At 43.4% G+C, this 16,507-nt stretch overlaps 1 protein-coding gene across 2 annotated transcripts in view; it reads left to right on the top strand.

Annotated features, from left to right (window-relative positions):
• FAM184B (family with sequence similarity 184 member B) overlaps window positions 1–16,507 on the top strand; it is a 165,437-nt gene that overhangs the window by 104,922 nt on the left and 44,008 nt on the right. For both annotated transcript variants that reach the window (XM_032333958.1, XM_032333960.1), the window contains exons 6-7: window positions 4,045–4,155; window positions 7,753–7,860. In XM_032333958.1, the coding sequence (XP_032189849.1) occupies window positions 4,045–4,155; window positions 7,753–7,860 (219 nt within the window). The remainder of the gene's footprint in view (window positions 1–4,044; window positions 4,156–7,752; window positions 7,861–16,507) is intronic.

The following is a 16,507-nucleotide window of genomic DNA, read 5'->3' as shown; positions in this document are numbered from 1 at the left end:
AGCTGTTGGTTGGCCTTCATCTTGTCTGTCTTTACCAACGTCTGAGGCTTCCTATGGTTTCTCCCATGTCGTCTAGCCCCTCCCCCACCCCCTCTCCCTCGATCACTCCACTACAACCACAGAGCCCTTCTCTCGTCCTTAGAACATGCCAGGGCCTGCACAGGTCCAGAAGTATGCACACCAAGACATCTCATTGGCTAGGCTCCTTACTTAACAACATAGACCTTTTTTTTCTTTTTTCTTTTTTTTTTTTTTTAAAGATTTTATTTATTTATTCGACAGAGAAATCACAAGTAGGCAGAGAGGCAGGCAGAGAGAGAGAGAGGAGGAAGCAGGCTCCCTGCCGAGCAGAGAGCCCGATGCGGGACTCGATCCCAGGACCCCAAGATCATGACCCGAGCCGAAGGCAGCGGCTCAACCACCAAGCCACCCAGGCGCCCACAACATAGACCTTTACCCCAGAGTCGCTTTCTCCCAAGGATTTCTCTGGCCAACCTATGTGAACTGAACGCAACCCCCTCAATCCTCCATAGCCCCCTTTTCTGCTTTGTTATTTGTCCTCAGCACTTGTCACCATCCAACATAGCATCTACTAAGTTGTGCCTATTTTTTTTTAATTTTTATTTATTTATTTGACAGAGAGAGATCACAAGTAGGCAGAGAGGCAGGCACAGAGAGAGAGAGGAGGAAGCAGGCTCCCTGCTGAGCAGAGAGCCCAATGCGGGACTCGATCCCAGGACCCTGAGATCATGACCTGAGCCGAAGGCAGAGGCTTAAACCACTGAGCCACCCAGGTGCCCTAAGTTGTGCCTATTGACTTTGCTGCCAATTTTATGCCAATGTGAGCTCCTAGCAAGTAAATATTTTGTCTGTTCTTATCTCTAGCTCTGAGAACAGTGCTTGGCACATTGTAGGTCTCAATAAGTATTTGTCGAATAAATGAGCTGTTACCTACTTATGAGGCCAGCTAAGAGGAACAGAATATTTCATCTGCTCCTCTAGATATCCTCTAGACAGATAAAAGATTCCTCCCAAAATAGACAAGATTGGAAATGGTAGGCATCTATCAGAATAATAGTTGTACTCATTATTTATCTATCCCTCACCCAGCCAGAACTGTGCTAGGCTTTTAAGGAACACAATGAGTCACAGAGAGGGTAGGAAATGTACTCAATATCACACAGCTAAAAGGATGTGCCATCCACGTCGTCCGCAGAATGTTCCTCTGTCTGGATCTTCTGTGTGAGGCAGTCAAGCTGGGGTGAGGAACCATGGAGAAGTGACTTTGTGAGCCCCGTCATTTTGACTGAAGTATGGAAGCTGTTGAGAAAACCAGAGGAAAATTTTACTCTGATTTTAATATTTCCCTGCATCTGAGAATGTAGTTGGATTTTTGATTTATGGAACACCGAGAATTGTGTCAGTAATGAGCATTCTCTTTGCTCATTTGACACTGTAAAACTTAAACCCAGATGTCTACTGTGTACACCCTGCCAGTATACATCAGATTTGGGGTATGATCTTAACATTTGTTTTCTTTTGAATTTCTTGTGTATTTCTTTTCTCTCCCTCAAATATTTTATTTATTTATTTGAGAGAGAAAGAAAGGACCAGTGGAGGAGAAGGGCAGAGGGGGAGGGAGAGAATCTCAAATGGACTCTGCACTGAGCATGGAGCCCCACATAGGCTCCATCTCATGATGGCCTGAGGTCACGACCTGAGCTGAAACCAAGTTGGATGGCCAACCAACCAGGCCATTCAGGCACCCCATTGTTTATTTCTAATTTGTGTTTTCTTAAAATATTTTATGACTATTGTAGGCTTCTTTTTTTTTTAACTTGGAAGTAGAATTCAATAATTTTGTAGTTATTTCCTTTAAGTAATATTAAAAGCTAAGATTCAGAAGTATATCAGTGCCAGAAATGAAGTAATTGTTTTTATAAAATGCTGCTGACTCTGGACTTATTCATTCCAGTGACTTTTTAAAATTAATTAAGCAATCTTTTTTTTTTTTTCAAATTTTTTTTGTTTTATTTTTTTTTAATTAATTTTTTATTTTTTATAAACATATATTTTTATCCCCAGGGGTACAGGTCTGTGAATCACCAGGTTTACACACTTCACAGCGCTTCTTCTTTATCTATTCCTCTGTCAGTGGACACAGGCTGCTTTCCTTAATCTAGCTTTTTAAAATAATGTTGCCATAAACATAGGGATGCATGTATCTCTTTGAATAAGTGCTTTTGTATTCTTTGGGTAAACACCCAGTAGTAGAATTACTAGATCTTATGTAATTCTACTTTTGATTTTTTTGAGGATCTCCATACTGTTTTTCACATGGCTGCACCAGTTTGCATTGCCACCAGCAGTACAAAGGGTTCACTTTTCTCTACATCCTCGTCAACACTTGTTTCTTTTTTTTTTTAAGATTATTTCTAGTTATTTATTTATTTATTTATTTATTTATTTATTTATTTGACAGAAATCACAAGTAGGCAGAGAGGCAGGCAAAGAGAAAGAAGAGAAAGCAGGCTCCCTGCTGAGCAGAGAGCTTGATGCGGGGCTCTGTTCCAAGACCTTGAGATCATGACTTGAGTCAAAGGCAGAGGCTTTAACCCACTGAGCCACCCAGGTGCCCCAACACTTGTTGTTTCTTGTGTTTTTGGTTTTAGCCATTCTGACAGGTGTGAGGTGATATCTCATTGTGGTTTTGATTTTCATTTCCCTGATGATAAGAGATGTTGAACATAGGTCATCTGGATGTCTTCTTTGGAGAAGTGTTTGTTCAAGTGTTTTGCTCATTTTAAAATGTATTATTTTTTGGTGTTGTATGTTCTTTTCTTTTTCAAGATTTCACTTCTAAGTAATCTTTACACCCAATGTGGGGCTCGAACCTACAACCCCAAGATTAAGAGTAACATGCTCTATGACTGAACCAGCCAGGCACCCTGAGTTCTATGTCCTTTATATATAATTTTGAACACTAACCCTCTATTAGACATGTCATTTGTAAGTATCTTCTCCTACTCAGTAGATAGTCTTTTAGTTTTGTTGATTATTTCCTTTGCCATGTAGAAGCTTTTCATTTTGATGTAATCCCAGTAGTTTATTTTTGCTTTTATTTCCCTTGCCTCAGGAGACATATCTAGAAAAACATTGCTATGGCTGATGTCATAGAAATGACTGCCTGTCTTCTCTCCTAGGATGTTTATGGTTCAGGTCTCACATATAGGTATTTAATCCATTTGGGTTTTATTTTTGTGTATGTTAAGAAAGTGGTCCAGTTTCATTCTTTTGCATATAGCTGTCCAGCTTTCCTAGCACCATTTGTTGAAGTGACAGTCTTTCTCCTTTGCATATTCTCGCCTCTTTTGTCAAGAGGCATATAAACATGGGTTTATTTCTGGGCTTTCTGTTCTGTTCTATTGATCTATGTGTTTGTGTGGCCGTACCATACTGTTTTGAGTATTACAGCTTTTTAGTAACTCTTGAAATGTGGGGTTGTGATACCTCTAGTTTTATTCTTCTTTGTCAAGATTACTTTGGCTATTTTAGGGTCTTTCATGGATCCATACAAATATTAGGATTATTTGCCCCAGATCTGTGAAAAGTGCTATTGGTATTTTGACAGGGGTTGTGTTAAATTTGTAGATTGCTTTGGGTAGTATGGACATTATAACAGTATTTGTTCTCCCCATCCATGAGAATGAAATATCTTTCCATTTGTTTGTGTTTTTTTAATATCTTTCATGATTGTTTTATAGTTTTCAGAGTATAGGTCCATCATCTCCTTGGTAAAGTTTATTCGCAGGTATTTTACTCTTTTGGTGCAATTGTAAATGGGATTGTTTTCTTAATTTCTCTTCCTGGTGCCTCATTATTAGTGGATAGAAATGCAATGGATTTCTGCAGATTAATTTTGTACCCTGCAACCTTTACTGTAAGCTTCTTTGAACTCCTTGGGATAAGGCAGGGTGTGAATATGTGCATGTGCCGTCCATGCATTCATGTCTTGTGTGGATAACTCTTCTAATCACCATTTAGGAAGTAGAAGCACAGTTGGAGGAAGTGAAGAAGAAGTCAGAAAATGAAATCAAGCAGCTGGAAGAAGAGAAAGCAGCCCTAAATGTGAAGCTCCAGAATTCCCTGCTTGAGGTAAATCCCAAATTAATTCAGTGCTTGGGAGTGATGGGTCTGGGTGGAAGTCTTGGCTAACTGAGATGCCAGGAAGCACAGAAAACTGGCCTGACTTCTGTACATTCAGCATCCTTGAAAAAAGGAAAGGACTTTGGCCTGACAAGAAATCTGTCTCTTGGGGCATAAATTTAGCTGTGAGTAACAGAGAGCCTGATTTATGGAGGCTTAACAAAGAGGCGTTTAATGTCTCACATAAAAGGAGGCAGTAGGCTGCTGGGGTGGATTCTGTGGCTAAATGACATCACATCTGGTATATCTGAGATTCCCACAGTCTCTCCTCCTCCTGGACTGGGTCCTCACTTTCCTCGGTTTTAGATGCCTTTGCCTTCATGGGCTCCTTCCTCCATTGAAAAAAAAATATCAAAAATTGTATTTTATGACCACATTTATATAAAGATTAATATAGCCAAGCTGTATTTTTACCACCTGACTAAAAGAAATTCAAACATTGTTGTGGCCCCTAAAAATTTTGTAGTCCATAGGTCCTATGCCTGTTGCATCTAAGGGGAAAGTTAGCTCAGATTCCCTCAGGCTTGGAAAATGAGTGTCACCACCCTCTTGTCAGGTCCAAATTTACACCAGGAAATGGGGTATGGGGGAGGTGATGACCAGGCCTGCCCACTTCATCAGGAAACCACAAGCCTTCACAGAGGGCTCCCACTGACTCCTCCTCCCATCGGTTGTATCTGTGTCACTGGGCCAGCCTGGGGAGGCACAGAGGAGGCAGGCAAGGGACAAAGGAGTAGAGAACGTCTGTAGACCAGCTGAACATCATATTTGCTCTGTGAGTCCACCTGCCCAGACCACCCAGAGACCAAGGTCAAAGTTTAAAAGAACGGTTGACCATGTTCTGGAGGGAACTCGCGGGAGGGACTGGAAACGGGCTTCACTCTTGGCTCATTAGACCCCCCCAAAATGTGAAGTGGTTTCCTTGTTTCCCCTGTCCTCTCTCACATCTCCTGAGTCCATGCTCCCCTCAGGAGTCCATGAGATTGGTTCCTCAGCCCTCACTGAGTACCACAACCTCCTACGGGAGCTTTTAAGTATCTAGAAGCCGTGTGCAAAACAGTATCGATTGTTTAGAAATGCGTAGTGGAGTCCAGTCTGGAGACACGCCTGAGAATGACAGAAGGAAATCTGAACCGCAGGTTGTTTCTAGAAGGGAGGGTGGTGGATCAGGGAGACACTCAGGGGCCGCAGCTGTATTTGTGATATGTTATCTCTTTGGCTGTGTGAGACGCATGTACACATTACGGTTTTCTCCAACCTCTTTTTCTGTATCACAAGTTACCATGTTTCTAAAAGCTGAGCCTGCCATACCTCAGACTTGATATATTAGGGGCTCAGGAGGAGCGGTCCCGGCAGCAAGGCTCTGCTCCAGAGGCTTCTGTTCCACCTCAGCCAAGGTGGCAACAAGGTGAAGACATCCATTTCTTTCTTCCTCTTCTCTCCCTCTCTGTCAAGTTGTACTGTGTTTTTACATTGGCTCTGGACTATGCTGCTCTGCAGAGCTTAGGGAGGCTTCCCATATCTGTGTGGGACCAGCCCAGTCATGCTTCTGACATGGGACACTGGGGTCCCCCTACTGACTGTTTCTCTAAATGCCCAGGAGAGCTCCTCTCTAAAAATGACAACAGTTCATTTTGCTGAGTGTTTACTTTATTTAAGGTGCTGTCTAAGCCGTTTACATGTATTAACTTTTAATCCTCATTACCACCATACAATGTAGGTACTAGGATTATCCCTGGTTTACAAATGAGTAAACTGAGGCTCAGAGAAGGTAAATCACTTCCTCAAATCCACACGGGTAATGACTAGCAGGTCTAGGATTCAAACCCAGGTAATGGGGCTGAAGACCCCACTCTTAACCACGATGCTAATCCTCCCTCTAGCACCGTGTGCCACGCATTTGATGACAAGAATCATTCAGGACCTGAGTATCTGCAGATGGCTGGCCTGACCCAGAGGCTGATCACGACCAAGCACCTCAGGCCTGCTCTTCGTCCTCCATGTCTTCCACCACTGCTTACCAAAGCTAGAAATGGGCCTGACCTCCTCCATCCTCACCTGGAGTCCCCGCCCCTCCCCCATCATCACATCCAGTCAGTTGTCAGGTCCTGTGGGTCCTATCCCTAAGGGCTTCCATCCTCTTTTCTCCCTTTATCAGACCCCCAGCATGGCTTGCCTAGACTCTGTTTTTCTTTACCTCTTGCAGATGTTACACAAACAATTGCATAGGACTCTCATTTGGATATTTTGTAAGCCTTAGCAAAATGCAGTATAAATAGTTTCGTGACCGTCTTCTGTGATGTTGCCTAGAGTCTGTCAAGAGCATTGGCCTGTATCTCCCTGCCTCCACATTCTCCCTGGGCCAGCTAATTCCAGAACTCGCCTTCTAAAACCCAGATCCACTTAAGACCCCACTCCTCCTTCCCCCAAATCTTTAATTTCCATGTTTTTCATAATTGGGGCCCAGCCCAACCCACCACCACTCTTGCCCAGGACTCTCTTTCCTCCCACCCACTCCTGCATGCCAGGTCCCCAGCATGGAACTTTCCTCATCCTCACGCACATCCTGCCTTCCCTCTGCCATTGCACCTGCTACTCCTGTCTCCTGGAATGTCGCTTGTCACCCTCGCCACTGACGGACTCCTATTTATCCTTCAGTGCCCCTGAAGTGCCCCAGACCTCCTGGGCAGAGTTTTTGGCTGTAAATTCTCTGCAGTAGTACGTGTCTCATAGTAGTTGTTGTGAAGATTAAACAACTTTATACTGCAAAATTCTTAGGCCTGTGCCTGGCACAGAGAAACACACCATTCATGGTACTATTATCATTTTGTCTCCTGAATGTTTCTGTGATGATAACCACTTACCTGCTTAGCCTCCTCCACAAGATGAGAGCTCCTGGAAGGCCTGGGCTGTATTTTATTCTCTTACTATCTTGCTCTCACTCTGTCTTTCTTCCTTACCTCCTCATACCTGGCATGGGGCCCAAGGAGGGTTAGGTTTCCTAGCAAGATTTGTTAGCAAATCTGAGTTTTCTTTATGGTTATTCGCCTTGTTCTTCTCAGAGTCTAGAGCAGAGAAACCAGTCTGTTTAATCGATATTCTACAATTAGCTGGCTAATCATCATCATCATAATTAGGGTTATACACTTGAATAGTACCTCCTAGCCACCCTTTCTTTGGTATAATTCTTAAATATTATTCATTTTCTTTACCAACTAGCTTTTTAAAAAAAAAGAAAAAGAGTGATCTTCCAGGAATGTTGTGAAAGCCAAGGAAAACCGCCTTACAGCTCCTGTTTAGGTGTATTTATGGCCATAATTTAAAGGGAAGTATAGAGTACTCTACCCCTGCCGGGCTCATCTTTTCTAGAAAGATGAAACAACCAGCCAATTAGAAGTGGCCTTTCCAGAAACACATTTAGAAGCTGTCTAATGGGGCACTGTCCCCAGAGCCGATTGACCCTGGAGAAAGGTTTCCCAGATTATTGACCCCATCAGGAGATGGGGCTCCATATCATTAACAAGTGTTTGTTTTCTTCTATTTTAGGTTTTGAGACTGGAAGAATTTATCCAACAGAATAAGGTATGTCCCGGAAAAGGCAAAGAAAGGTCCCAGGAACTGGATTGCCAACAGCACAGCATTTTAGAGACCCAGGTAACCTCTGTTTTTTTCCTGCTTTATTTAAGAATATATCCCTTCTCTCAGCACTTCATCGTCCCTAGTGACACATGCTAGTGTTAATGGGTTCTTTTATCTCCCCCCTCAGAGCTCCCAAAATGTCTGAAAAAAAAATCACCACAAAATCCATTTGCAAAAGCCATGAAGAAAATAGAGTTCTGAGTAATTATCCACGTGGTTTGAAAAAGAACAAGGCTTGTCAGATGAAATCTTCCTTCCCTCTCTGAGAGGATCTTGCCTGGCAGATAAAAGGGTACTCGCCCAGAGGCGGCCTTGGCTCTGCCCACAGGAAGCATAATAATAATGCCCCTGGCCGCCTCCCTCTGCATGGAGACACCAGTTATTCTTACGCTAACCCTCCCATGAGGCTGCCCTTTTACAGACCCTGCTCGAGGGTGGAAGCTGGTTCCTGTGAGTCCTCTGTTCGCTCATTATAAGCCGTTTTATTTTCCTAGGGCCATCATAATGAATCACAACACACTTGGTGGCTTAAACCACAGAAATGTGTGGTCTCACAGTTTTGGAGTCTAGACGTCCCCAATCTAGGTGACTGCAGGGTTGGTTCCTTCAGGCAGCTGTGAGGGAGACTCTCTTGCGTGCCTGTCTCCCAGCTTCTGATTGCTGCTGGCAATCCGTGGCATTCTGTGGCTTGCGGATGCCTCACTTCGGGCTCTGGCTCTGTCCTTATAGGGCCATCTTCCCTGCGTGTCTGTGCCTCTGGGTCTTCACAGGGCATTTGTCTACGGACCCTCGGATCCTTGGTTAGGGTCCATCATAATCCAGTAGGACTTCATCATAACTAATTACATTCACAAAAGCTTCTATACAAATAGGATCACATGAATAGGTACTGGGGACCAGGACTTCAGTATATCTTCCCAGGACCACAGTTTAATGCTTCAGAACGTACGCTCTCATTGAATATTTGCTGCATGATGTCAAACACATAAATAATTCCTGTGAAGTCAGCGTTTGAGTGTCCTGGCTTCCTTGACCCTCTTGGTTCAGCTTTCCTATTAACCTCTGCAGATGCAGCCAGCAAAAGGCCATCACCGTAACATTCTCTTTTGTTGCTGTCCCAGATTTTCATTCCACTTCATACTCCAGGCAGGAAAACACACGTGAGTCTGAATCTTATTGCTTCATCCTCGCCCATCTCTTATTCACCATGTCCATGTGGCTGAGTGTTGACAGGAACTGCACTTTCTCTCCTTCGACTCCAGACTTCCAGAACTTGAGCCCTGGTCCTGCCAGCTGGCCTCTATTTAACCACATATTCACTGTGGTAAAAATGAGTCAGAAATCTGGGAGATACGGATGTGAATGACAATGTTTGTACGGGACCCGTCAGCTTTCGAGCATGGTCCCCATCTATAACTTCTTTGGAGTCTTCCAACAACGCTGTAATGCCCTCATTTTACAGAGAAAAAAACTGAGGCACAGAGTAGTTGGGTGACTTGCCCATGATCATAGGCATATAAGCCCCCAGGACAGAACAGAGCCACTGGGTCTGTGGCTCTGAGTCCCATTCCCCTTGTGAGAGTATCAACACATGCCCAGGATGCCTCCCAGGTAAAACAGACCTCAACTTTGTCTTGAGGTTGAACAGGGCAGCCAGGATGCCCTGGGTTTCCCCTCTGACACCCAGACTGGGGGAGAATCCTAGAGCACCCTCTTTGCCTCACATAAGCCTGCAGGAGAAGGCTAATGGAGCATACGCACCTACATCAGTGGGGCTGGTCCTTCCTGCTCTGGAGCCATGCATCCTTTCTGATGGCGCCTGCCTGAGAAGTATGCAGATATTTCCATCCTCCCTCAGTTTCTCAAGAACCAGCCTCATGAGCTTGCGTTCCGCTGGAAGAGCACCTGGCCCTGGGGACAGCTGAACTTTCCACCAGCCCCATTCCCGGAATGATTCTTTCTTAAATATTCAACTGTTTCTCAGCTCCTCACAGTGACTGTGGCAAGGAGGTGGGACAGAGTTGGCTGGGCTCCTGAGTGATGAGATTCCAGTGAAAATAAGATTGATAAGCTCAGGAAGATGGAGCATCAGCTGGATTTTTGGGGGAGAATACACACACCTGAAGTTCTAGGTATGTCCCAGGGCAGGTGAATAAAGGTCAGAGCTGTTATGATGGCTCAGCGTTTCTCTGCCTTATCCCCAGCCACTGCCCACCAAATGCCAGTAGCATCTCCCCAGTAAAATGTCCCAGTCAAATATGTCTCCAGATGCTCTCCTGTGTCTCCTGGAGACAAAATTGCCCCCAGTTGAGAACCACTGATGTAATTAAAAATCCTGAGGGAGTTCAAAGTACACATGCATGTTAACAACCCTAGGTTGGTTCACCGTGAAACTTGGCTCTCCTCCTGCCCTGCTTGGTCTAGAACACTGTCCCTCATGAGCCCGGTTTCTAGAGAGCAGTACACACCCCTCCTGTGTATGAATTGCACATGGAACCTCAGGGAATATCAGTTCCATTTGATTCAACTCTATATGCATGTTATTTATTCATTCCACAGTCATTTGTTGAATACCTAGGATGGGCCAGCCTCTGAGCTAGACCCTGGAGGAAAGAAGCATTCATAAACCAACAGCTTTAAAACCAAGTGGACACTTAGTAATAGAATTAAACATCTGGTGCTGTATTTTCTATTAGGCAACTCCTATGTGTTTTGCAGGTATGACTTATTCTCTTAAATTGTTTTCTTTTCAAATAATTAATACATCTATGTGGCAGAGGATTTAGAAGTTATATAAAGGCATACATTGAGAAGATTCCCTCCTCTCCCTAGCTCCTTGTCTGGTTTTGTTGTGTTTTATCTCTTCTTGTGTATCTGCTCAGAGCTATATACCATGCATATGCAAGCATAATTATGAATTTATTATTTTTTCTACAAATGGTAGCATACTGGCCTGGGATCTACTTTTTCTACCTCATTAAATTTTCATAGCTTGGAGATTGCAACACACCAGTACACTTCCATATCAACCTCCTTTCTTTGAAAGAGCAACTGCCCAGTGTTCCCCATACAGAAAACCGTAATATATTTACTCTTTCGCTTATGACAGATATTTATGTTGGTGTTCTCGATTATAGATAATGCTTCAATGGATAGCTCTATAGAAGGATATAGTGTAGTATCACGGTTAGGCGAGCTCCCCCTAAAACAGATCCCTGTGCTCTTCCTGGCTGAACAGTCTTGGACAAATGATTTAAAGTCTTTTTTCTTGAGCCTCCTCATCTGTAAATTGGGGCATTGATATCACTTACCTCAGGGGACTTTTGTGAGGATGAAATGAATTAATTTATGTATACTGTTGGAAAGTACCCAGCATGTGCAAGTGCTTGGTAGATGCTAACTTGTGATCATATAATTTTCTGGGTCCAGTGGCATGTGCGCCTCTAACTTTGATAGTTGTGCCATATTGCCTTCCACTGATGATGTCTCAGTGCACACTCCCAACAGCAGCACATGTGACCATCTGTTTCCCCACATCCTGGCCAACACAGTGCATTATAAAACTTTCGGAACGTGACCCATCAGAGAAAATTTGGAATTTAGTTCAGATATTTTTGGCAAGCTGACTATATGTCAGCCAAGTTGAAGTTTGACTTGGGCCCTAGAGATACAAAGTCCTGGAGAATTTCTTAGGCTGGTGGAGTGGCTGTGTGAGTGGCCCCCTGCAGCACAGTCATAGAAGGCCCTCCACATGGATGGACCCACAAGGGGCCATAAAATTTAAGTTTGTTCAAGACTCTGGAATTTTGATTTAGGCCGTTTTTTGCTTTTCTACCAGAGCCCTACAGGGAGTCAAGAGAGATAAAAATAATAATGTCAACTGAGACTTGAGCTGTTTTCCCTCCGCTCCCAGAACATCCTGAGAGAGGGTTGCCAAGCCTGGGTGTGGCTCTATCCCCAGCACAGTTAGGTGGGACTTTGTTGAATCTTTTGTCTTGTTGAACCTCATGTTAAGTCTCTTTGATTCTCTTAGTTTTTTATAGCTTTTTTTTTTTTTCATTGGTTTTCAGAAAGCCATGTCAGCCTTAGTACTTCTGAAGGGAAATTTTTTTTCTGGAAGACTCTGGTGCCTAGGTCACAGTGAACTAGGGCAGAAAAGGGGTAAATTTTTCACAGAGTCTCGTGCCTCTACCCTTCCAGAAGAAAAAGGAGAGTCATTGATTATCATTATTATTCGAGTCTTTTTTGCCTCAACAAATATTTATGTGTGGCATCTACAGGCATGGGAGCTGGATTCTGGGTCAATAAGGCCCAGTCTTGGTCCTTGGAAAGTTCCATTTCTAGAAGGGGAAATAAGTATTTAATTAAATAGTCACATGGTATGATAAATACTGTAATAATAGCAGGAAGATTCTTTGCAGCCAAGATAAGAGAGGCAGGTGTCTGCCCAGGGAAGTCCAGGAAGATTCCGCAGAGCAGTGACATTTGTTGCCATCTGCCTGGACACTGAAAGTTGAAGATGTCTTCCCCAGGGAGGGAGCGGACAGGAAGAAAGAGCACAGTGAAAGGTCTCAAGGCAAAATCCCCGAGGCCTGGAGGAAGGGAGATGAGGGGCACGCTGAAGCTCTCCCAGGCCTGGGACGTGTCCCCAGCTCACAGGGGGCCCCAGGCAGTTTGCTGGGCAGCTGACACTGTGTGGCACACCCAGTGGATCATAGGAATCCAAGGGTATCAGCTGTCTTAGGGCAAACCACCACTCAGCCCTCGAACAACTGCAGTGAACCCTCTGTGCAGTGTGAGTAGGGGGACCTGGTTCGATCTGACTTGGAGCAAGACGGACTGCCCTGAAGACTGACTCTCTGGAGAGATTCTTGGCTGAAAATTGGGCTGAGATTTGCTGAACCTGGGAGGACAGCATAGGATGGGCAATAGCTCCAGTCTGAGCTTTCCACCAGACCTCTTTGGGGGACCTCAGGCAAGTACAGAAACCTGAGATCAGTTTCCTCATTACTGTAAGTAGCAGACACGGACCAGGCCATGACTGTGTGCCAAGAACAATAGTTTCCAGAGCCCCACAACAACCCAGATAGACAAGTGTCTTTGTTATCCTCATTTTACAGGTAGGGAAACAGACCCATGCTCCAAATGATAACTCCATACTCCTTCTCTTTAGTAAATTGGCAGCAGTAATCCCTACTTGGCTCCACACCAGAGACTTGTTGTAATGAACAGAAGACTGTATATGAAGGCACTTTTCAAAACAGTTCAAGAATCTATAAATGTAAGGTGACTTTATAGTATCTATTACAACCCCCTGTAATCATTTCAGCAAAAACCCATTGCATTAGGTATTCTATTTTAAGATATACATAATGCCACCTTTGAAAGAGTGTCAACTGAACTTGAGAATGACTTTGAATATTCCCTTCCAGGAGATTTCCTGGGCGTGGATGTTTCTTTAAAATAGAAACAATCCAGAAGAGGTTAACTGCCTGGTAGATGAAAGATGAAAACCTAATGTGAACACAGGATTAAAATAACCAGCCAGCTCTTTGCTTGGGAGGAGTTGGGAGGAGACTTTGGTGATGGACGGTAGGAAAAGAAGCAGAACTATTTATTTTTCTGTGTACAATTTATGCCCAGGCCCTTTGGCCCTGGACAAAGAGCACTGGTTAGAACTGCAGCAAAATGCCTGATGCGGAAACCAGGAGTGTGAATTAGGCATGGATAACTCCAAATACACCAGGAGTGGCTTAGGGTCGTTCTTGGAGGAACTCGCTGAGATCCCAAACAGAAAACCAGGAAAGGGGCAACTGGAGAATCTGTTCCGTTTGAAGGTCAAAGAAGAGTACACCATTGACATGAGTATCAGTGAGCTTGAAAGCACTCGTTTCAGCCAACTGTTGATCTCCATGGTCATGTCTATTTGTGAAATATTCTGATGGCAGCCTAGGGCCTCTTGAATTATGTACTTTGACCTCAAATGCCAGGTACACAACTAGAGGGAGAGAGGGGGAAAATATTTTTGACATTTATATGGTCTCTTCGTACCCCCCTGCCAAACCGTAAGTTTGCTGACATCAGGAACTCTGTGTTCTTAGTTTTTACCCTTCCATCACCTAGTATACCTGTATATGGCAGATGTCAAGCACTATCTTGTACACAAACTGATACATGACAAGACAACTGAATGAATGGAATTAAGGGTACCATTTTGAGTCCTGGTAGTACAAGATTAGATTAGGAACCCCTTCAGAAATTAGTCTTGGCTGGAGGATGATTTAGAAGAACACTGGGGTCCTTCTCCAATTACTTGTGGAAGAAAAGGAGGATTCACCTTCTTTCTAGAAAGAATGCCCCTGTCTGGTCCTGGAGGATGGGGAAAAAAAAGTGAATAGACAGAAAGGATTACTGACTTCACCTTCCTATTGATTAAGAAAACAACATTCATCTTTCAGGTTGATCTTAAGTGTCTGTTTCACAGATATTTCTCACAGCATGTTTGTACAACATGGTTTGAACTCACACCCAGTTAAGTCCCGATGCTGGCAGCTGGCGATCTTACCACCATGGTAGTGGCAAGTAGCATTGTGGTCATATGGAATCACAGGGCAGGCAGGACAATCCAGGGGTCCAGTCCTCAGGCCATCTTCCAGTGGCCATGTGACGTGAGGCAAGTTGCTAGACTATTCTCTGATCTCACATCCTCATCTGTGACATAAGGATGGTAGGGTGCCCACCTTAGAGAGTCCTAGGCATCCATCAGTCAATGTATGGAAATACAAAAATGGGATACAGCTGGGAGCCAGTGTAGTCCTCCCGGTGCTTCATCAGCTTTTCATAGTGTCTCCCATCCTCTCCTGTTTCTGGACTCCTGCCCGGGATGCCTTTAAATATATCAGTTGTCGGTAAGGTGGCCCAGAAATTACATCCTGTGTATTTCCTTTCACAGTCCTCACAGTGGCTCAGAGTACATTTAGAATTCTTTTTCATCTCTATAATAACTTTCATGAGCTATTTGTCCATTATTCATATTGCTTTAAGTTCCTTCTCGTCTTCTCCTTGATCAGACTTCATGTGTCTTTCTGAAAAGCCACCTTTCAGATGCATTGCTTGGATCTCTTCTTTTCTATGTCATTAATTTTGTTTTTTGTATCTCTTTCCTTTTTCTTCCTTGGGATTTATTCTATTATGCTTTTTCTAACTTCTTGAATGCTTTCTAATAAATACAGTGAATGCTGTAAATTTCCCTCTACTTAGGGAATGTCTTAGGGTATTTCTTTGGCTATATCTTGGAGTTTACTTTTTAAAACCTATGTCTTGTTGCTTTCTAATTTTATTGCATTGTCATCATCAGATCACATGATCATAGAATGTCAACACTTGGAACTGTGGTGAGCTTTGCTTGTAGATTTATGTGGGGTCATTTTAAAAAAATATATTTTTATTTATTTGAGAGAGAGAGAGCATGAGCAGGGGGGAGGAGCAGAGGAAGAGGAACAAGCAGACTCCCTGCTGAGCAGGGAGCCCAACGACAACACAAGGCTCCATCCCAGGACCCCAAGATCATGACCTGAGTGAAGTCAGACACTTAACTGACTGAGCCACCCAGGAACCCCTTTGGGGCCATTTTTAATTGCTCCCAATGTGATAGAAAAAAACCTACATTCTCAGTTTGGTCATTTAAGTATATAATTAACCCTTGCACAATGCTAGTGTTAAAGGTACCAGCTCCCTGCATAATTAAAAATCCACATGTAACTTTTGACTCCCCAAAAACTTAAATATTAACAACCGACTATTGACCAAGAAGATCTACCACAAACATAAACAATCAACACATATTCTTAAAAATTTTTATTTATTTTTTAAATTTATTTTCAGTGTTCCAGAATTCACTGTTTATGCACCACAGCCAGGACTCCATGCAATATGTGCTCTCCATAATACCCACCACCAGGCTCACCCAACTTCTCACCCCCCACCCTTCCAAAACCCTCATTGTTTTTCAGAGTCCATAGTCTCTCATGGTTCGTCTCCCCTTCCATTTTCCCCCAACTCCCTTCTCCTCTCCATCTCCCCATGTCCTCCATGTTATTCCTTATGCTCCACAAATAAGTGAAACCATATGATAATTGACTCTCTCTGCTTGACTTATTTTACTTGGCATAATCTCTTCCAGTCCTGTCCATGTTGCTACAAAAGTTGGGTATTCATCCTTTCTGATGGAGGCGTAATAATCCATTATATATATGGACCACATCTTCTTTATCCATTCATCCGTTGAAGGGCATCTTGGTTCTTTCCACAGTTTGGTGACTGTGGCGATTACTGCTGAACATTGGGGTACAGATGGCCCTTCTTTTCACTACATCTGTATCTTTGGGGTAAATACCCAGGAGTGCAATTGCAGGGTCATAGGGAAGCTCTATTTTTAATTTCTTAAGGAATCTCTACACTGTTTTCCAAAGTGGCTGCATATTTTTTAAGTAAGCTAGAGAAAAGAAAATTATAGGAAAAAAATACATTTATAATACTATACTGTATTTACTGAGAGAAAAGTCCACAGATAAGTGGACCCTCACAGTTCAAATCTATGTTGTGCAGGGAATGACTGTATATTTGAATTCTAGCTTTGTGATATATTCATCATATGATCTTG

The sequence above is a fragment of the Mustela erminea genome, chromosome 2, assembly GCF_009829155.1.
Source record: "Mustela erminea isolate mMusErm1 chromosome 2, mMusErm1.Pri, whole genome shotgun sequence".
Classification (NCBI taxonomy): Eukaryota; Metazoa; Chordata; class Mammalia; order Carnivora; family Mustelidae; genus Mustela; species Mustela erminea.
This window is presented reverse-complemented; position numbering and strand designations above follow the sequence as displayed.